Source organism: Magallana gigas, chromosome 3, assembly GCF_963853765.1.
Source record: "Magallana gigas chromosome 3, xbMagGiga1.1, whole genome shotgun sequence".
Taxonomy (NCBI): Eukaryota; Metazoa; Mollusca; class Bivalvia; order Ostreida; family Ostreidae; genus Magallana; species Magallana gigas.
The window spans coordinates 19,652,429-19,675,948 of NC_088855.1; the positions used below are offsets into that span (position 1 = coordinate 19,652,429).

The 23,520-nt window shown below is 33.8% G+C and overlaps 1 protein-coding gene across 2 annotated transcripts in view; it reads left to right on the forward strand.

Annotated features, from left to right (window-relative positions):
* Positions 1 to 21,888, forward strand: part of LOC105347226 (uncharacterized) — a 31,144-nt gene extending 9,256 nt beyond the window's left edge. Inside the window, exons 5-11 of one of the 2 annotated variants that reach the window (XM_034480856.2) lie at positions 20,081 to 20,146; positions 20,258 to 20,371; positions 20,563 to 20,658; positions 20,785 to 20,877; positions 21,004 to 21,111; positions 21,424 to 21,516; positions 21,631 to 21,888. In XM_034480856.2, the coding sequence (XP_034336747.1) occupies positions 20,081 to 20,146; positions 20,258 to 20,371; positions 20,563 to 20,658; positions 20,785 to 20,877; positions 21,004 to 21,111; positions 21,424 to 21,516; positions 21,631 to 21,696 (636 nt within the window). In that variant the 3' untranslated portion in view covers positions 21,697 to 21,888. Of the gene's footprint in view, positions 1 to 20,080; positions 20,147 to 20,257; positions 20,372 to 20,562; positions 20,659 to 20,784; positions 20,878 to 21,003; positions 21,112 to 21,420; positions 21,517 to 21,630 lie in introns of both variants that reach the window. The other variant, XM_020074891.3, reaches the window with a different exon arrangement.
* Positions 21,889 to 23,520: the final 1,632 nt, after the last annotated feature.

Sequence of the window (23,520 nt, forward strand, 5' to 3'; positions counted from 1 at the left end):
GAGATCTCAAAAACGGTAAAGTTTTGAACACCCAAACTTTGTGGGATGATAGACCTATACCTGTAGATGTGTTTAAACTATTTTTTTTTGTTCGTCGTAACTTCCGGTCGTCACCGGAAGCACTTCAAAAATTATTATTTCTAGGCATTAAATTTCTTTTCCATAGAATAAACATAAAACTATAATTCTATACATAAGTTACGTATGCGATGTTATATCAACAAAAAAATTCTACTTCCGGTGAGATATCTCAATTATCTCAGGTAGCTTTTGAAAAACACAATTTGTACCCGCGAGATCTCGGAAACTATAAGCGATCAAGACACGAAACTTTCATGGATGATAGACATTTGATTGAAGATGTGTTTAACCGGTTTCATTTTGTCTTCCGTCACTTCCGGTCCATACCGGAAGAGTTAAAAAAAATCGAGCTGTTTATCAGTTTAACTGTTTCCTTTGATATTTTTTAGTTAGATAAATGAAAAATAATGTACAAATGGCAAGTATACAAGAAATATTGAATACAATTCAGATTGAACACTTCCGTTTGCCCGTTTCCTGTCCAGAAACCATAAACCTTATTTCGACGAGATCTCAAAAACAGTAACGACTTGAACAACCATACTTTGTGGGATGATAGACCTATGTATGTACATGTGTTAACACTATTTTGTTTTATCCGGCGTAACTTCCGGTCGTCACAGGAAGTACACCCAATTTTGATTTTTTTTTAAAAATATTTTGGTTATTTAGCATTGAAGTAACATTTAGCTATAAAAACACAAAAAGTCATCTACACATGGTAAAAAAAACTTCTACTTCCGGTGAGACATCTCATATATCTCAGATAGCCTTCTTTTTTAAAAACAAAGTATAAATAAGATGTCAGAAACTGTGATAGATCAAGACACAAAGCTTATATATATTATATCCATTTTCTGTTTACAAGATAACTGGATTTATTGTGCAGATTAATACATGAGGAACGGAAGACCTTTTTGTTGCTATAGCAACAAGAGTCTAGTTATTATTATTATTCTTATTTTTTTCCCCGATTTTCTCAGAGATGACTGGATATATTTCCTTGAAATTTTCAGGAATAATAGGAAATGATAAACGCTAGGGACGTTTTTTTCATTTTTTCAAAAATCATTTCCGGTCGTCCGTTTCCTGTCCCACAACAAAAAAGCTTGTCACCTCGAGATCTCAAGAATGGTAAAAACTTGAACAACGAAACTTTGTACGATAATAGACCTGTGTATGTAGATGTGTTTAAACTATTTTGTTTTGTTCGTCGTTACTTCCGGTCGTCACCGGAAGCACTTCAAAAATAGTCATTTCACGTAATAAATTCATTTTCCACAAATTAAATATATAAGTATAAATCTACACATAAGTTATCTATGCAATTTTAAATCAACAAAAAAATTCTACTTCCGGTGAGATATCTCAATCATCTCAGGTAGCTGTTTTAAAACACATTTTGTACCTGCGAGATCTCAGAAACTATAAGTGATCAAGGCCCGAAACTTTCATAGATGATAGACATTTGATTGAGGATGTGTTTAACCGGTTTCATTTTGTCTTCCGTCACTTCCGGTCCTCACAGGAAGAGTTCAAACAAATCGAGCTGTTTATCAGTTAAACTTTTTGTCTTTGATATCTGTAGTGTGCTCGATGAACAATAAAATGCAAAGGGCAAGTATACAAAAAATAACTAATAAAATTTACATTAAGCACTTCCGTTTGTCCGTTTCCTGTCCCGAGACAAAAAACCTTATTTCGATGAGATCTCAAAAACGGTGACAACTTGAACAATAAAACTTTGTGGGATGATAGACCTAAGTATGTACATGTGTTTACAGTTTTCTGTTTTGTTCGGCGTAACTTCCGGTCGTCACCGGAAGCTCTTCAAAAATAACTATTTTTATGCATTAAATTCTTTTGCCATAGAATAGATATATAAGTATAAATCTATACATACGTTATCAATGCAATGTTATATCAACAAAAAAATTCTACTTCCGGTGAGATATCTCAAATATCTCAGGTAGCTTTTTTGAAACTCATTTTGTACAAACAAGTTCTCAGAATCTATAAGTGATCAAAGCGCAAAACGTTCATGAATGATAGACATTATATTGAAGATATGTTTAACCGGTTTCATTTTGTCTTCCGTCACTTCCGGTCCACACAAGAGGAGTTCAAACAAATCGAACTTTTTATCAGTTTAACTGTTTTTCATTGATATTTGTAGTGACTTCGATGAACAATAGGGTACAAAAGACAAGTATACAAGAAATATTTAATACAATTTACATTGAACGCTTCCGTTTGTCCGTTTCCTGTTCCGAGACAAAAAACCTTATTTCAACGAGATCTCATAAATGATGTCGACCTAAACAATCAAACTTTGTGGGATGATAGACCTATATATGTACATTTTTTTAAACTATTTTATTTTGTTCGGCGTAACTTCCGGTTGTCACCGGAAGCACTACAAATAATATGTTTGTTCTTTATTTATTTCTTTTACATGGAATAAATATATCAGTATACAATCTTAGATGTGTCATCTTTATAATGTTAAATTTTCAAACAACTGTTTCTTCCGGTGATATATCTCAAATATCTCTGTGTAGCTTTCCCTTTTACAAATTTGATGCCCGCAAGATTTTTGTCACTGTAAGTGAATGAAACACAAAGCTTTAATGAATGATAGACATTTGATTGATGATATGTTTAGCGGGTTTTATTTTTGTCAACTGCCACTTCCGGTTTTCACCGGAAGGATTCAAATAAATCATATTTTTAACAACCAAACTTTATAACCTGTTTTGTTTAGTTCGGCATTACTTCCGGTCGTCACAGAGAGTACTTCAAAAATTGATTTCTTTTTCAATCTCGTTGTTTTACATGGAAGTAACATGTGGATATATCATTTACAATACTTATCATATTAACTATTTTCTCTATGTAAGAGAAGCAATGTCTACGGTTAAATTGATTCATGTATATCAAAACGGAAGACCTTTTTGTTGCTTTTGCAACAAGAGTCTAGTTATTAAGGTCTTCCGTTTCCAACGGAAGACCTTCTTGTTATTGCTTTGTTTCTTTTTCACTATTATTAAGGTCTTCCGTTTCCAACGGAAGACCTTATTGTTATTGCTTTGTTTCTTTTCCCCTATTATTATTATTTTTTTTTTCTTTGACGTTTTCTCAAAAACGCTTCAGCCGATTTTCATGAAACTTTCAGACCTCACTGAGCACAAAATTTGTAAGAAATTTATCGATCAAATTTTTGGTCGTCACTTCCGGTCCCGAGATATTAAAGATTTTATGTTTTTGCTTGTTCACGCGTTTTCTCAAAAAGTATCAAAGATAAAACTTTCAAATTTTCAGTGGTGGTAGAGAGTCGTTAGCCACAGTGTCTCTCATATATCCGGACGTCTGTCGTCACTTCCGGTCGTCACCGGAAGGAAATGAAAAACCTTAATTTTTCAATTTTTTGGATTTAAATTTTTTTATTTTTTCATTCGATAGAGACGCTCTCAAAACTACAGAATATGAAATTCGTTTTAAAATCAATCCACGCATTCTTGAGATTTGGGACTCCAAAGTTCTGAAGCGAGGGTCCGCGTAGCTCAGTCGTTAGAGTGGTTGACTTGTGCCCAGGCGACCCGGGTTCAGTCCCTGAGTGCCGAATCTTTTTTCTCTCTTATTTGTGTTTTGATTAATGGTTTTATCTTTAAAATGATGGATTTGAATGTTTTCCGTTTTATTTTTGTCATAAATAAAAAAAAAATAGCGGCTTTTTTTTCAGTACAAATAGAGCAAATTCTGTCAGCAGCTCTCTAAATTCCGACGCTCGTCGCATCGCCCACATCAAAGACATGCCGCCGAAGTGCCCCTGCAGTTCGACCGCATTAGAGTTCGCTGGGTCGCTTTGCCGGCATCAAAGAAATGCCGCCATCTCAATGACTGTATGCAAACAACATTTAGCAATGCACCCACGTTATTCTACTCGGCTTAAAAAGTAGGACTGCTTAGTATTTAATCCCATATATAGATACACACATGCATGTATACATGCGTTTATTGACATAGTTTGCTTACATATTGATTTCCTGAACATTATAAAACACTATGTAATCTCTCTCTCTCTCTCTCTCTCTCTCTCTCTCTCTCTCTCTCTCTCTCTCTCTCTCTCTCTCTCTCTCTCTCTCTCTCTCTCTCTCAAGTACAAATGTTTTAGCATTTAAATAAGAACTAGTTCAGGTAACATGCAGTCAATTGGATAGAGGCTAAATGTACATTGGCGTCCAAAAATTATACATGTATTTATTTCAAGTTACAGGATAATGTCTATGGATTAAGATAATTTGAAATTCATTGTTTAATGATTGTCTTCTTACTGAGTGGAAGTCAATGCTAAAAAGTCATTTTTATTAAAGACGGTGTACTTTTTTGTGCATGTCTAAATACTGATACAAATCTGCTGCCTGTCTGGGATTAAGAAAAACCTCCGAAGTTTATACACGTAACTATACAAAAAAACGGGTGACTGCGACAAGGTTTGAAAAATGACCACCCGTTTATGAGTGTTTGAGCCTAAGAATAAAAAATCAATAGTTACATCTTTCAAACAACGCTTATACATTGTTCTAACATATGTATTTTATTTAGAAATTGTGTAATGTGTGATATTTAGAATTTAATATTTTACGTTTAAAATAGAAGTCACCGATCGACCCCCCCCCCCCCCCCCCCCCCAGTTCATTTAGTTTTTCTGGCCCGATTTTCCTTGATCTTTGATCTTGGGCCTTTAATTTCAACTAATTACCATTCTAGATTACTGTACTAATGACAAGACCAATTCGTTCATTTTTAAGAGAGTTATGAATTTTTGGGCCTTTGAGTTTCGATTGGCGAGCTTGACATGAACTGTAAAAAAAAATTCTAACTCCCAAGCCCTTCACTCAATCCTAATGAAAATTCGTGAAAATGAACCTCGGACCCCATTCTTATTGTCTCTTAAATATGCAGCGGATTGAACAATTAAGACGGAATTCCGGAGATTAAACAAAAACAGCGCTTATTGCCTATACCTGGAAATTAAATTTACACAGTACACCCACCGACCCCCCCCCCCTTCCTATTCACAAAATCATTTAGTTTTTCTGGCCTGATTTTACTGGATCTTTCATCTTGAACCCTTATTTTCAACTTAGTTCAATTCTAGATTACTGTACTAATGACCAGACCTATTCGTTCATTTTTAAGAGAGTTATGAATTTTTGGGCATTTGAGTTTCGATTTGCGTGCTTGACATGTACTGTAGAAAAAAATTCTAACTCCCGAGCCCCTTACTCAATCCTAATGACATTTTGTGTAAATGTACCTCGGACCCCATTCTTATTGTCTGCCAAATATGCAGCGGATTGAATAATTAAGAAGAAATTCCTGAGATCAAACGGCGAGTATAGCCTGTACGGGGACTTAAAATTTACACAGTACAAGGGATGTAAGCAGCCGCGTAACATTTCTGTTGCATGTATATTTCTTGTTTTCCGTTTAGTCTGTATCTACGATAGCGTGTGAAAACTACTTATGAATATTAGAACTGTGGAAATTACTGTCATCAAATTTATACCGAATAATTTTACGTGTTACTGATTTCGTTATTTCTACATTTATAAAGATTTTATCAATCCTGCTGAAATAGAACAGTCAAACATAATATTAACGACACGAAAAAAAATTCTCAACACTGAAATACATGGGTAAAATGCATCAGTCACTGTTTTAGGACTTCCCCTAATTGTTGTTAACCGAATCCGAGATCCACACCTCCAAATTCTATTTTCGATTTATTTAAGACGAAAATCAAGCTCGGGTCTTTTCACCCTCCTCGAGACACAAACACGCATCAATATTTCTAATGACATCGCACTATTACCAAACCTGAATAGTCAGACATCTTACACGTTGTTGTTTTTTATCTCATACAAAAACTCAGCTCCTCTCCCGGGCAGAAACGCATCAAATTCAAATACAAATTCGGGAATTATTTCGCGTCAGCCATGTTTGAGACACCTGCAAAGGTTGTGTGTTCTAATCTCGCCGGATCCCAGATTTGTTCTTTCTCTCTATTTCTTTCTTTCCTTTTTATTGATTTTTCTAACTAAAATATTCAATATAAAAGGATTGTTGGACTGTAGCACAAGTTGAAAAACACTCTTCAATTAAGATTTAGACAAAAACAGTCTTTTATTATTAGGGTCTTCCGTCTTCAGCGGAAGACCCTTCTATTCTTATTGATATTAGGGTCTTCCGTTTACAAAGAAAGACCCTCTTTTTTTTTCTTCGGTTTCTTTTTATTACAGGTCATTAGACCTGTTATTAGGTCAAAAGACCTTTTATTTGATATGAAATAAAATTGGGCTGGTCCTTCAAATTAGGGATCCAATGGGGTGTATAATCCTTCATCCATCCCTCTTTTAGATCACATCTGCATTCCCTTATTTTGTTGATGAAGATAAAAGGCAAGGTCATTTCCTCTTCTAAAAATCGGACGGAAGACCTCCTCGTTGCTCGCAACGAGATCGTGTCTAGTTTTTATTGGGTTTTTTTTCTGTCACGTTTTCTCAAAAATACTTCAGCCGATTTTCATGAAATTTTCAGATCTTATTCATGACAAAATTTGTAAGAAAAGTACACGGGCTTATTTTGGTCGTCACTTCCGGTACCGAGATATTAAAGATTTAACGTTTTTGCTTGTTCACGATTTTTCTCAAAAAGTATTTAAGATAGAACCTTCAAATTTTCAGAGAAGGTAGAGAGTGACCGGCCGCAGTGCCCTTTGCATATCCGAACGTCCGCCGTCACTTCCGGTCGTCACCGGAAGGAAATGAAAAACCTTAATTTTTCAATTTTTTAAACTTGAATTTTATTTATGTTTTTATTCGATAGAGACGTCTAAAACACTTCAGAATATAAAATTCATTTTAAAATCGATCAAAGCATACCTGAGATTTTGAGCTCAAAAGTTCTGAAGCGAGAGTCCGCGTAGCTCAGTCGTTAGAGTGTTGGACTTGTGCCCAGGCGACCCGGGTTCCGTCCCCGAGTGCCGATTATTTTGTCTTCCCTAATTTTGTTTTCTTTAACGATTTTATCTTTAAAATAGTGGTTTTTATTGTTTTCCGTTTAATTTTTATCATAAATAAAAATAATAACAGCTTTTTTAGTACAAATATAGTTCTCGTTTCTGTCAGCAAAACATGCCGCCGAAGCGCCCCTGCAGTACGACCGCATTAGAGTTCACTGGGTCGCTTTTCTGGCATCAAAGAAATGCCGCAATCTCCATGATTGTATGCACACAACATTAAGCAATACACCAACGATATTCTACATGGCTTTAAAAGGAGGACTGATTGTTATTTATTCACATAATTATATAGATAAACGCATGCATGTATACATGCGTTTATTGACATATGTTGCTTATATATTGATTTCCTAAACACTATAAAACACTATGAAATCTCTCTCTCCCCCTCTCTCTTTCTCTCTCTCTCTCTCTCACCCTGACAACCGGGTGACTGCGATAAGGTGTGAAAACTGACCACCCTTGTATCTGTGTTTGGGCCTATGTATTAACAGATGTATACACTGATCGTTGAAATACACTGTTGAAACAAAGTCTTATAAAGTTTAGATTTATTTACAAAAGTCTATAAACATGTACATGTTCGCCCAAAAGCGGGATTAGTGATTAAGCAGCGGGGTCAATAATTCTCTCTCTCTCTCTCTCATTATAGCTAGATAAACAATGAATGTGCATATCCGTATAAATTAGCCTAGCGAACATTTTTATATGGGTATAATATATGTATTAATTAATTAAATCGGAATTTGAATTAATTATTTTCCTCTGGGAATAAACCCCGTTTCAAAATCGCCCTCACTTGGTTTCAGACTTTTGACGAGTCATCGGACAATATGCTTTGCCCTGCGTATAATCTCTCTCGGCTGGGGATCCGATTACTATTGATGAAATAAAATCACTATCATTGATGAAATAAAATGTTTTTGTATTAACTTATATAGCAAATTAAAAAAGCTGAGGTGCATTGAAAATACGCTTCATATAACAACAGTTTCAATCCAGTGTTTTCTCAGACGTCCGCGTCAATTTGTTCCCGCCCATTTCAAACGTTTTGACCTGTTGCATTCATCTCCATGTACCTAATGTTAATGCTATACATATATTAGAATAAACGTAAATATCGAAGAAAAAATCATAATTAAGATTTTGAGATTTTTAAATTTCAAATCAATGGTACAGTGGCTTATACAGCGCTTATACATTGTTATAACATATGTATTTTGTTAAGAAATTGTGTAATATGTGATATTTAGAATGTAATATTCTACGTTTAATAAACCAGTCAACGACCCCCCCCCCCTCCCAATTCATAAAATCATTTAGTTTTTCTGGCCCGATTTTACTTGATCTTTGATCTTGGGCCTTTAATTTTAACTAATTACCATTCTAGATTACTGTACTAATTACCAGACCAATTCGTTCATTATTATTTAACAGAGTTAAAATCAAGCCCCCCCCCCCCCCCTCCAGACACAAACACGCATCAATATTTCAAATGACCTCGCACTGTTACCAAACCTGAATAGTCAGACATCTTACACGTTGTTTTTCATCTCATACAAAAACTCAGCTCCTCTCCCGGGCGGAAACTCCCAAAATTCAAAGACAAATTCGGGAATTATTTCGCGTCAGCCATGGTTTGAGACACCTGCAAAGGCTGTGTGTTCTAATCTCGCCGGAGCCACGATTTGTTCTTTCTCTCTATTTCCTTCTCTCCTTTTTGTCTAATTTTCTAACTATAATATTCAACATAAAAGGGTGTTTGACTGTAGTACAAGTTGAAAAACACTCTTTAATTAAGATTTAGACAAAAACAGTGTTTTATTATTAGGGTCTTCCGTCTTCAGCGGACGGAAGACCTCCTCGTTGCTCGCAACGAGATCGTGTCTAGTTATTATTATTTTTTTTTTTTCCCCTTTTTTTGTCCACAAGATTTCTCAGAGATGGCTGGATAGATTTTCTTGAAATTTTCAGGACTAATAGAAAGTGTTGATATCTCGAGGCGTTTTTTTCATTTTCTCAAAAATCATTTCCGGTCGTCCGTTCCCTGTCCCGCGTTGAAAAAGCTTGTACATTCGAGATCTCAAAAACGGTAGAGACTTTAACATCCAAACTTTGTGGGATGATAGACCTATAGTTGTAGATTTGCTTAAACTATTTTGTTTTGTTCGTCGTAACTTCCGGTCGTCACCGGAAGTACTTCAAAATTAACAACTTTTACGCATTAAATTTTTTTTCAATAGAATAAATATTTAAGCATTAATCTACACAAAAGTAATCTTTGCGATGTTATATCAACAACAAAATTCCACTTCCGGTGAGATATCTCAAATATCTCAGGTAGCTTTTTTGAAACACATTTTGTACAAACGAGATATCAGTGACTATAAGAGATCAAAGCACAAGACTATTATGGATGATAGACATTTGATTGAGGATGTGTTTAACCGGTTTCATTTTGTCTTCCGTCACTTCCGGTCCACACAGGAAGAGTTCAAACAAATCGAGCTGATTATCAGTTTAACGTTTTGTCTTTGATATCTGTAGTGTGCTCGAGTAACAATAAAATGCAAAGGGCAAGTTTACAAAAAATAACTAATAAAATTTACATTAAGCACTTCCGTTTGTCCGTTTCCTGTCCCGAGACAAAAAACCTTATTTCGATGAGATCTCAAAAACGGTGACAAGTTGAACAATAAAACTTTGTGGGATGATAGACCTATGTATGTGCATGTGTTTACACTATTCTGTTTTGTTCGGCGTAACTTCCGGTTGTCACCGGAAGCTCTTCAAAAATAACTATTTTTACGCATTAAATTCTTTTGCCATAGAATAGATATAGAAGTATAAATCTATACATACGTTATCAATGCAATGTTATATCAACAAAAAAATTCTACTTCCGGTGAGATATCTCAAATATCTCGGGTAGCTTTTTTGAAACACATTTTGTACAAATGAGTTCTCAGAAACCATAAGTGATCAAAGCGCAAAACGTTCATGGATGATAGACATTTTATTGAAGATATGTTTAACCGGTTTCATTTTGTCTTCCGTCACTTCCGGTCCACACAAGAGGAGTTCAAACAAATCGAACTTTTTATCAGTTGAACTGTTTTTCTTTGATATTTGTAGTGAGCTCGATGAACAATAATGTACAAAAGACAAGTATACAAGAAATATTTAGTACAATTTACATTGAACACTTCCGTTTGTCCGTTTCCTGTCCCGAGACAAAAAAACCTTATTTCGACGAGATCTCATAAACGATGTCGACTTGAACAATCAAATTTTGTCGGATGATAGACCTATATATGTACATTTTTTTAAACTATTTTATTTTGTTCGGTGTAACTTCCGGTTGTCACAGGAAGCACTACAAATAATATGTTTTTTCTTTATTTATTTCTTTTACATGGAATGAATATATCAGTATACAATCTTAGATGTGTCATCTTTATAATGTTAAATTTTTTAAATAACTGTTCCTTCCGGTGAGATATCTCAAATATCTCTATGAAGCTTTCCCTTTTACAAATTTGATGCCCGCAAGATTTTTGTCACCGTAAGTGAATGAGACACAAAGCTTTCATGAATGATAGACATTTGATTGATGATATGTTTAGTGGGTTTTATTTTGTCAACTGCCACTTCCGGTTTTCACCGGTAGGATTAAAATAAATCAAATTTTTAACAACCAAACTTTGTAACCTGTTTTGTTTAGTTCGGCATTACTTCCGGTCGTCACAGAGAGTACTTCAAAAATTGATTTCTTTTTCAATCTCGTTGTTTTACATGGAAGTAACGTCTGGATACATAATTTACAATACTTATAATATTAACTATTTTCTCTATGTAAGAGAAGCAATGTCTACGGTTAAATTGATTCATGTATATCAAAACGGAAGACCTTTTTGTTGCTTTTGCAACAAGAGTCTAGTTAAGGTCTTCCGTTTCCAACGGAAGACCTTATAGTGATTGTAATGTTTCTTTTTAAGGTCTTCCGTTTCCAACGGAAGACCTTATAGTGATTGTAAGGTTTTTAAGGTCTTCCGTTTCCAACGGAAGACCTTATAGTGATTGTAATGTTTCTTATTATTATTTTTTTTTTCCTTTTTTTTGTCCACAAGATTTCTCAGAGATGGCTGAATAGATTTTTATGAAATTTTCTGGAATGAAAGAGAATGTCAATATCTCGAGGCGTTTTTTTCATTTTGTCAAAAACCATTTCCGGTCGTCCGTTTCCTGTCCCGCGTTGAAAAACCTTGTATCAACGAGATCTCAAAAACGGTAAGGACTTGAACATCAAAACTTTGTGGGATGATAGACCTATAGCTGTAGATGTGTTTAAATTATTTTGTTTTGTTCGTCGTAACTTCCGGTCGTCACCGGAAGCACTTCAAAAATAATTACTTTTTTGCATAAAATCCCTTTTCCATAAAATAAATATATAAGTATAAATCTATGCATAGGTTATCTATGCCATGTTATGCATAGGTTATCTATGCCATGTTATATCAACAACAAAATTCTACTTCCGGTGAGATATCTTAAATATCTCAGGTAGCTTCTTTGAAACACATTTTGTACAAACGAGATCTCAGAAAATATAAGTGATCAAAGCACAAAACTTTCATGGATGATAAACATTTGATTGAAGATGTGTTTAACCGGTTTCGTTTTGTCTTCCGTCACTTCCGGTCCACACAGGAAGAGTTCAAACAAATAAAGTTATTTATCAGTTAAACTTTTTTCCTTTGATATTTGTAGTGAAGTCGATGAAAAATTAAGTTGAAAAGGCAAGTACAAAAAAATAATAATTACAATTTACATTGAGCACTTCTGTTTGTCCGTTTCCTGTCCCGCTTTGAAAAAGCTTGTATCAACGAGATCTCAGAAACGGTAAAGACTTGAATATCAAAACTTTGTGGGATGATAGACCTATAGCTGTAGATGTTTTTACACTATTTTGTTTTGTTCGTCGTAACTTCCGGTCGTCACCGGAAACACTTCAAAAATAACTACTTTTTCGAATAAAATTCCTTTTCCATAAAATAAATATATAAGTATAAATCTATGCATAGGTTGTTTATGCGATGTTAACTCATTAAAAAAATTCTACTTCCGGTGAGATATCTCAAATATCTCAGGTAGCCTTTTTGAAACACATTTTGTACAAACGAGATCTCAGAAACTATAAGTGATCAAAGCAGAAAACTTTCTTGGATGTTAGACATTCGATTGAAGATGTGTTTAACCGGTTTCGTTTTGTCTTCTGTCACTTCCGGTCCACACAGGAAGAGTTCAAACAAATAAAGTTGTTTATCAGTTTAACTGTTTTCCTTGAATATTTGTAGTGAAGTCGATGAAAAATTAAGTTGAAAAGGCAAGTACAAAAAAAATGTTAATTACAATTTACATTGAGCACTTCCGTTTGCCCGTTTCCTGTCCCGAGACAAAAAACCTTGATTCCTGGAGATCTCAAAAACGGTAACGACTTGAACAATCAAACTTTGTGGGATGATAGACCTATGTATGTACATGTTTTTACACTATTTTGTTTTGTTCGGCGTAACTTCCGGTCGTCACCGGAAGCACTTCAAAAATTTGTTTTATTCATTTTACATAAAATGAAAATATCAGTAAACAATCTTACATATGTCATCTATATAATGTTAAATTGGCAAATAAATTTTACTTCCGGTGAGATATCTCAAATATCTCTATGTAGCTTTCCTTTTTACAAATTTGATGTCCGCGAGATTTTCGTCATTGTAAGTGATTGAGACACGAATCTTTCATAATTGATAGAATTTTGATTGGGGATGTGTTTAACGGGTTTAATTTTGTCAACTGTCACTTCCGGTTCTTACCGGAAGGGTTCAAACAAATCCTGTTTTTAACAAGTTTAACTGACTTTCTTGGAATTTTATCTAGCCTGATAAACAGTGATGTACATTAAGCAAATCTACGAGACATTCCAGCTTTTGTTTTTATTAATCACTTTCGTTCGTCCGTTTCGGTCCCGAGACAAAAATATAGTTTCAAAGAGATCTTAGATTTGGCAGAGACGTATACAACAAAACTTTGAGGAAAGATTGACATATGATTGTACAAATGGTTAACATTTTTGTTTAGTTCGGCGTTACTTCCGGTCGTCACAGAAAGTACTTCAAAAATTGATTTCTTTTTCATTCTCGTTGTTTAACATGTAAGTAACGTCTGGATATATCATTCACAATAATTATCATATCCACTTTTTTTTCTATGTGAGAGAAGCAATGTCTTACAGTTTAATTGATACATGTATATCAAAACGGAAGACCTTTTTGTTGCTTTTGCAACAAGAGTCTAGTTTATTAAGGTCTTCCGTTTCCAACGGAAGACCTTATAGTGATTGTAATGTTTCTTTTTATTATTATTATTATTATTATTTTTTTCCCCTTTTTCTCTCGTGAATTTCTCAGAGATGTCTTGATGGATTTTTATAAAATTTTCAGGAATGACAGAAAATAAAAAGATCTAGAGGATTTTAATTTAAAATGTTCTAAATTCACTTCCGGTCGTCCGTTTCCTGTCCCGCGACAAAAAGCTTGTCACCTCGAGATCTAAGAAACGGTAAAGACTTAAACATTCAAACTTTGTGGGATGATAGACCTATAGCTGTAGATATGTTTAAACACTTTTGTTTTGTTCGTCATAACTTCCGGTCGTCACCGGAAGCACTTAAAAAATATTTTTTTTACGCATCAATTTTTTTGTCAAAAGAATAAATATATAAGAATAAATCTATTCATAGGAAATCTCTGCGATGTAATATCAACAAAAAATTTCTACTTCTGGTGAGATATCTCAATTATCTCAGGTAGCTTTTTTAAAACACATTTTGTACCCGCGAGATATCAGAAACTATAAGCGATCAAGACACGAAACTTTGATAGACATTTGATTGAAGATGTGTTAAACCGGTTCATTTTGTCTTCCGTCACTTCCGGTCCATACCGGAAGAGTTAAAAAAAAGATCTGGCTATCAGTTTAACTGTTTTCCTTTGATATATTTTAGTTAGATAAATGAAAAATAATGTATAAAAGGCAAGTATACAAGAAATATTGAATACAATTTAAATTTAACACTTCCGTTTGCCCGTTTCCTGTCCAGAGACCAAAAACCTGATTTCGACGAGATCTCAAAAACAGTAACGACTTGAACAACCAAACTTTGTGGGATGATAGACCTATGTATGTACATGTGTTAACACTATTTTGTTTTATCCGGCGTAACTTCCGGTCGTCACAGGAAGTACACCCAATTTTGGTATTTTTATCATTCACAATAATTTTCGTATCCATTTTTTATTTATGTTAGAGAAGCAATGTCTTACAGTTAAATTGATACTTCTATATCAAAACGGAAGACCTTTTTGTTGCTTTTGCAACAAGAGTCTAGTTATTATTATTTTTTTTTTTCCTTTTTTTGTCCACAAGATTTCTCGGAGATGGCTGGATAGATATTTTTGAAATTTTCTGGAATGAAAGACAATGATAATATCTCTAGGCGTTTTTTTCATTTTTTCAAAATTCATTTCCGGTCGTGCGTTTCCTGTCCCGCGTTGAAAAAGCTTGTCACCTCGAGATCTCAAAAACGGTAAAGTTTTGAACACCCAAACTTTGTGGGATGATAGACCTATAGCTGTAGATGTGTTTAAACTATTTTTTTTTGTTCGTCGTAACTTCCGGTCGTCACCGGAAGCACTTAAAAAATTATTATTTCTACGCATTAAATTTCTTTTCCATAGAATAAACATAAAACTATATTCTATACATAAGTTACCTATGCGATGTTATATCAACAAAAAAATTCTACTTCCGGTGAGATATCTCAATTATCTCAGGTAGCTTTTTAAAAACAGAATTTGTACCCGCGAGATCTCGGAAACTATAAGCGATCAAGACACGAAACTTTCATGGATGATAGACATTTGATTGAAGATGTGTTTAACCGGTTTCATTTTGTCTTCCGTCACTTCCGGTCCATACCGGAAGAGTTAAAAAAAATCGAGCTGTTTATCAGTTTAACTGTTTTCCTTTGATATTTTTTTGTTAGATAAATGAAAAATAATGTACAAATGGCAAGAATACAAGAAATATTAAATACAATTCAGATTGAACACTTCCGTTTGCCCGTTTCCTGTCCAGAAACCATAAACCTTATTTCGACGAGATCTCAAAAACAGTAACGACTTGAACAACCAAACTTTGTGGGATGATAGACCTATGTATGTACATGTGTTAACACTATTTTGTTTTATCCGGCGTAACTTCCGGTCGTCACAGGAAGTACACACAATTTTGATTTTTTAAAAATATTTTGGTTATTTCGCATTGAAGTAACATTTAGCTATAGAAATACAAAAAGTCATCTACACATGGTAACAAAAAGTTCTACTTCCGGTGAGACATCTCATTTATCTCAGATAGCCTTCTTTTTTAAAAACAAAGTATAAATAAGATCTCAGAAACTGTGATAGATCAAGACGCAAAGCTTATATATATTATATCCATTTTCTGTTTACAAGATAACTGGATTTTTTGTGCAGATTAATACATGAGGAACGGAAGACCTTTTTGTTGCTATAGCAACAAGAGTCTAGTTATTATTATTTTTTTCCCCTTTTTGTCTTGTGAATTTCTCAGAGATGTCTTAATGGATTTTTATAAAACTTTCAGGAATGACTGAAAATAAAAAGATCTAGAGGATTTTATTTAAACATTTTCTAAATTCACTTCCGTTTGTCCGTTTCCTGTACCGCGACAAAAAGCTTGTCACCTCGAGATCTAAAAAACGGTAAAGACTTGAACATTCAAACTTTTTGGGATTATAGACATATAGCCGTAGATGTGTTTAAACAATTTTGTTTTGTTCGTCATAACTTCCGGTTGTCACGGGAAGCACTCCAAAAATAATTATTTTTACGCATTAAATTTTTTGTCCATAGAATAAATATATAAGTATAAATCTATACATAGGAAATCTCTGCGATGTAATATTAAAAAAAAAATTCTACTTCCGGTGAGATATCTCAATTATCTCAGGTAGCTTTTTTAAAACACATTTTGTACCCGCGAGATCTCACGAACTATAAACGATCAAGACACGAAACTTTCATGGATGATAGACATTTGATTGAAGATGTGTTTAACCGGTTTCATTTTGTCAGCCGTCACTTCCGGTCCACACAGGAAGAGTTTTAAAAAATCGAGCTGTTTATCAGTTTAACTGTTTTTCTTTGACATTTTGAGTAAGTTAAATGAACACTAATGAGCAAAAGGTAAGTATATAACAAATATTTAATATAATTTACATTGAACACTTCCGTTTGTCCGTTTCCTGTCCCGAGATAAAATACCTTATTTCGACGAAATCTCAAAAACGTTTACCATTTGAACAACAAAACTTTGTGGGATGACAGACCTATGTATGTACATGTGTAAAAACTTTTTTGTTTAATCCGGCATAACTTCCGGTCGTCACAGGAAGTGCGCCCAAATTTGATTTTATAAAAATGTTTTTTTATGTAGCATGGAAGTATCAATTTAGCAATAGAAATACAAAATGTCATCTATTCATGGTAAAAAAAACGCAATAAAATAATATACTTCCGGTTAGACATCTCAAATATATCTGGTAATTTCTTTTTTAAATTGTCCAAAGACAAAAACCTTTTCTCAAAGAAATATTATAATAAACAAAAAACTGAACATCTGAACTTTGAGGAAAGACAAAAAATGCATGAAGTTATGTTTACTATGCTCTGTATGTATAATACGGCTTAACTTCCGGTCGTCACAGAAAGAACTCAAAAATTGACATTTTGTCTTTTTGTTTTGTTTAACTTGGAAATAATTTCTTGGGAATTTCTTTTTAGTATATATTATATTTCTTTTCTTTTCACAAGAGAAATGGATTTTTATGTGCAGATTTTTGCATGAGGAACGGAAGACCTTTTTGTTGCTATAGCAACAAGTGTCTAGTTATTATTATTATTTTTTTCCAAGATTTTGTCCAGGAGATTTCTTAGAGATGGCTGGATAGATTAATGTGAAATTTTCTAAAATGAAAGAGAATGACAATATCTCGAGATGATTTTTTCATTTTGTCAAAAATCATTTCCGGTCGTCCGTTTCCTGTCCCGCATTAAAAAAGCTTGTATCAACGAGATCTCAGAAACGGTAAAGACTTGAACATCAAAACTTTGTGGGATGATAGACCCATAGCTGTAGATGTGTTTAAACTATTTTGTTTTGTTCGTCGTAACTTCCGGTCGTCACCGGAAGCACTTCAAAAATTATTATTTCTACACATTAAATTTATTTTCCATAGAATAAACATAAAACTATAATTCTATACATAAGTTACCTATGCGATGTTATATCAACAAAAAAATTCTACTTCCGGTGAGATATCTCAATTATCTCAGGTAGCTTTTTAAAAACACAATTTGTACCCGCGAGATCTCGGAAACAATAAGCGATCAAGACACGAAACTTTCATGGATGATAGACATTTGATTGAAGATGTGTTTAACCGGTTTCATTTTGTCTTCCGTCACTTCCGGTCCATACCGGAAGAGTTAAAAAAATCGAGCTGTTTATCAGTTTAACTGTTTTTCTTTGATATTTTTTAGTTAGATAAATGAAAAATAATGTACAAATGGCAAGTATACAAGAAATATTGAATACAATTCAGATTGAACACTTCCGTTTGCCCGTTTCCTGTCCAGAAACCATAAACCTTATTTCGACGAGATCTCAAAAACAGTAACGACTTGAACAACCAAACTTTGTGGGATGATAGACCTATGTATGTACATGTGTTAACACTATTTTGTTTTATCCGGCGTAACTTCCGGTCGTGACAGGAAGTACACCCAATTTTGATTTTTTAAAAATATTTTGGTTATTTAGCATTGAAGTAACATTTAGCTATAGAAATACAAAAAGTCATCTACACATGGTAAAAAAAGTTCTACTTCCGGTGAGACATCTCATATATCTCAGATAGCCTTCTTTTTTAAAAACAAAGTATAAATAAGATCTCAGAAACTGTGATAGATCAAGACACAAAGCTTATATATATTATATCCATTTTTTGTTTACAAGATAACTGGATTTTTTGTGCAGATTAATACATAGGGAACGGAAGACCTTTTTGTTGCTATAGCAACAAGAGTCTAGTTCTTATTATTATTATTTTTTTCCCCTTTTTGTATCGTGAATATCTCAGAGATGTCTGAATAGATTTTCCTAAAATTTTTAGTGATGGTTGAAATTAAAAAGATCTAGAAGTCTGTGATTTGAGTTTTTCTAAATTCACTTCCGTTCGTCCGTTTCCTGTCCCGCGACGAAAAGCTTGTCACCTCCAGATCTACAAAATGGTAAAGACTTGAACATTCAAACTTTGTGGGATAATAGACCTATAGATGTAGATGTGTTTAAACTATTTTGTTTTGTTCGTCGTAACTTCCGGTCGTCACCGGAAGCACTTCAAAAAATATTGTTTTTACGTATCTAAATTCTTTTCCATAGAATAAATATATACATATAAATCTATGCAAATGTTATCTATGCGATGTCACATCAACAAAAAATTTCTACTTCCGGTGAGATATCTCAATTATCTCAGGTAGCTTTTTTTAAACACATTTTGTACCTGCGAGATCTTAAAAACTATAAGTGATCAAGACACGAAACTTTTCTGGATGATAGATATTTGATTGAAGATGTGTTTAAACGGGTTCATTTTGTCTTCCGTCACTTCCGGTCCACATCGGAAAAGTTCAAACAAATCGAGCTATTCATCGGTTTAACTTTTTTTCTTTGATATTTTGAGTAAGATATATAAAAAAAAATGTACAAAAGGCAAGTATACAAGAAATATTTAATATAATTTACATTGAGTACTTCTGTTTGCCCGTTTCCTGTCCCGAGACAAATAACCTTATTTCGACAAGATCTCAAAAAAGGTAAGGACTAGAACAGCCAAACTTTGTGGGATGATAGACCTATGTATGTACATGTGTTAACAATATTTTGTTTTATCCGGCGTAACTTCCGGTCGTCACAGGAAGTACACCTTATTTTGATTTTTTAAAAATATGTTGGTTATTTAGCATGGAAGTAACATTTTAGCAATAAAAACACAAAAGGTCATCTACATATGGTAAAAAAACAAAAAATAAGTTCTACCTCCGGTGAGACATCTCAAATATCTCAGGTAGCCTTCTTTTTAAAAAACAAACTACCCACAAGATCTCAGAAACTGTGAGAGATCAAGACATAAAACTTGCATGGATAATGGACAGTTGAATGAACATGTGTTTAACAGGTTCCATTTGGTCGTATGTCACTTCCGGTTCTCACTCAAAGTGTTCTTAAAGTGTTCTTAATAAAAGGTTTTTTTTAACTTTAGAATTTTTTTTAACATTATACTCACTGTGATGAACAATAACGTATCATAGGTAATGTACTGAAATACGTATTTTCAGTTTCTTAATCACTTCCGTTCGTTCGTTTCCGGTCCCTAGACAAAAACCTTTTCTCAACGATATATTATAACTAACAAAAACTTGAACATCTAAACTTTGAGGAAAGACAAAACAATGTATGAAGATATGTTTACTATGTTCTGTATGATCCGGCGTAACTTCCGGTCGTCACAGAAAGTACTCAAAAATGACGTTTTGTCTTTTTGTTTTGTTTATTTCTTGGGAATTCCTTTACAGTATAAATTATATCCATTTTCTGTTTTCAAGAATATTGAAATGGATCTTTTGTACAGATTAATACATGAGGAACGGAAGACCTTTTTGTTGCTATAGCAGCAAGAGTCTAGTTATTTGTATTTCTATTTAGATATATGTCGGAGAAATCGTGGGGAAGGCTCGTAAAAGATTGCTGGAGGAGGCTGCAGCTTTGAAGGTATATTTAATCTGTATAAATAAAAAGAAAATCTATATACACACCGGTAATTCTTCTTTCCGCCCCTATGCGTTTAAATTTCCTTTATAAAACCTTTGGTGTTGTTGATAGGGTCCTCTGAGTCAAGTTCCTGAAGATTCGGAGCCCCCGAAAAAAGACGAGATTAATGAGATAGACATGGAAGACAGAAGAAAAGCCATGAATGCAGTACACCAGCAGCTACTGGTAAGATTTTGTGCTCTTGGAATTTTAGAAAAGATCATTGTGGGTTTATATTTGTTTACAAATGCAGTTTTTGAAATGTTATGAAAAAAAAGTTTAGCGTAGGAAATAAATCCGCTTGCTACAAATTTGTGATCGACAGTAATGTTTAGATTAATAAGCATCATTGAAAACTCGTGTCATTATCCTTTCAGGCGTCATTCGACTCGGAGAAAAGAAAACTGATGATGGAAAAGTGTGAGATAATGAATGCAAAGCAAATGATGGCTGCTGTTCATGCTGAACTGAAGGTACTGTATATTTCGTATCAAAATTGGAAAAAGGGGAAAGGGAGGGGGGTGTTCTGAATAAGTATCAGAGATCGAAAGAACGTGTTTGGATAAGTATAAAAGAACTTTCGATTTCTATCTTTCCAGACCTCATTCGACTCGGAGAAAAGAAAACTGATGATGGAAAAGTGTGCAAAAATAAAAGCAGAGCAAATGATGGCTGTTCATGCTGAGCTTAAGGTATTTAAATTTCGTATCAAAATTCAAAACAGATAGAAGAATTAATATTTTCTGAATGAATATGAGAAATATTAAGAACATTCTTGTATTCGGATAAGTATTAAAGATCTTTTGATTATTTTTCAGAAAATCGTGTTTCTAAAAGGTTTTGGTTTTGAAGACGAAGAAGACAACTGCTTCGTACCCAGAAAATTACTCTTTTTTGAGATTGATGGCTTCCGAAATACGCCACAGGTATGTATAGTGTTAATGTGAAAGATCTGTCAGGGAGATTTTGAATATGTTAAAAATATTATTTTTATTTTGTTTATCAATCTTCTTATCAAGCTTATCAAATTTAAAAGACTAGCAGGTCTAATTTCTCGCGTTATATAAAAAAAAAAACAAAATTCAAAACAACCATGTATGGAATGTTTACGATAGGATCAATTTGTTCTAATTATCTAATGATGTCGAAGAATCATTTTTTGAATTCAAATTTAGATTGTGTATTCATCACTGCATTTAACTAACTAGTTCTGATTTTTGACGTTACTCTGTTAGCAGATTATAGAGACACCACTGGGAGATGTGGATCCGCCGAACACTACATGTAGTACATCTGAGGAATCGGTGGCGGATCATTGTGTAGATTGTTTGGTATGTAAATTCATCCGTCATTTTAATTATTAAAATTTAGAAAGGTCATTTTTGTCTTAAAATAAATTTAATTATAGGTGGGTGGGTGTATATTTTCTTTCTTTACATTTTCAGATTCCCTCCAAAGAGAAGAAGCTCTCTGTTGGCCGCCGGTTTCTAAGATTCCTCGGATTTCGATAAATTCAGATATTCAACGGAAATTCAGCACCATTTATTGGAAGAACCATCTTAGTCGATTCATATCATTGTACTTCATGCTTTTTACTTTTATTTGAATGAATTTAAAAGTTATTGCTTATTTCAAATTATCAATTAAATGTATATTTTCATTTTATTATCTTTTTTGTTGTATTTTTCGTGTTGTAGAAAAATATTATCAAGCTCTATAAAAATCGATTTATGCATTGAAAACCCCTTTTATTTTCATTTTTTAAGCATTTTTTTTTAAACAAAGAGAGTATTTTGTTTTGGAAAAATTAATTTCAATGCTATACAATAACTCTCTCTCCTCTCTCTCTCTCTCTCCTCTCTCTCTCTCTCTTTCTCTCTCTCTCTCCCCACAGTCTTAAATATATATAATATATGCTTGTAACAACACGATTAAAATAAGTATTTATATATCTATATAATAAACATCTACTGTACCACGCACATTCATCTTTTCCATCTTGGCTTTTGCCACAGGGGCCAAGCCCGTTTTAACATTAATTTCAATGTAACCATCTTTATTTATGGTTACATTGAAATTAATGTTAAAACGGGCTTGGCCCCTGTGGCTTTTGCATTTTAGTAATAGTCAGCCGGCGGTTTTCTTGCTCCCGACTTACTGGATTATTAAAAAAAAATATACATATCGAGTAAGACATTTATAAGACTAATATTTATTTTAGATGTATATGTGCAATGTTTTAACAAAATATTACATGCTTTTTAACATGTTACCCCCCCCCCCTCCGACCCATTTCATAAAAACAATTAAGGGAGATAGTAATTACTTCGTTAACATCGTTATCTTGGGTAGAATATCTATTCATCTAAAGTAAAATCAAGAGAATTTTTCATCATATATTTACAAAAAGGTTTCTTTTTTGTTTACCAATTTCTCATTATTTTTTGCCCCGCGTTTGCGACGCCGTTTTATCTTTTCATGCCAATTTCATTATCATTTTAAGCATTTCCTCCTCCGACTTCAATCTTTTTAATGAAGCATTTGTATATGGTCAGGCTTCCTGAAAATAAACCTATTTCTGTTCCAGTGTTGGTAGTTGCAATATTTCTTCTCCTTATTTCTTAACATCACCGAGTGCTTCTGCTGGGTCTGTGTTGTGAGCCGACAACTTTTCTTTCGCCAGCCTATTTGGTTTGCAGTCTTTTTTCTCCTTCTCTCTTTGTTCTTTTACCCCCCCCCCCCCCCACCCCCACCCCCATCCTACGCATCTATCTCCAGGGACCTTTTTCCCAACATGTAGAATATCTCCAGTTTCTTCGATAGCACGTCCATTCGACAATTGTCCTCATCATTCATCTCTTTCTTTGTTTGATGCTAATTCTACGGTATTTCGGCTACACTTTTACAAAAAAAATATCTTATTTTTTTTTTATCAAGAAATGGCGAAATCACAAGGCTCTTTAATAACAATCATATTTATTTCAACGTCATATAACGTTAAAGACGAAATTTCAGATTACTATTTACAAAAAAAAAAGGGGGGGGGTGGAAGGATGAATTTAGAAGAGGACAGGAACATTAATGGAGACTTCCTGGATCAAAACTTGGAAACAAAATCCAACAACAATAACCAATGGACATAAGACCGTAAAAATGGCTTTAACCAAATGGAATGTCAGCAGTGTACCTCGCTATGCTGCTCATGTAATACGAAAAAAAATAACAAGTGGGAAGAGAGATCATGGCTGTGGAGGATTTCAGATCAACTACAAAGTAGGCAAGTCAATTAACTGTGAGAAGGGCATGCTTATTTGCTATACAGGAGAAGTCTCACT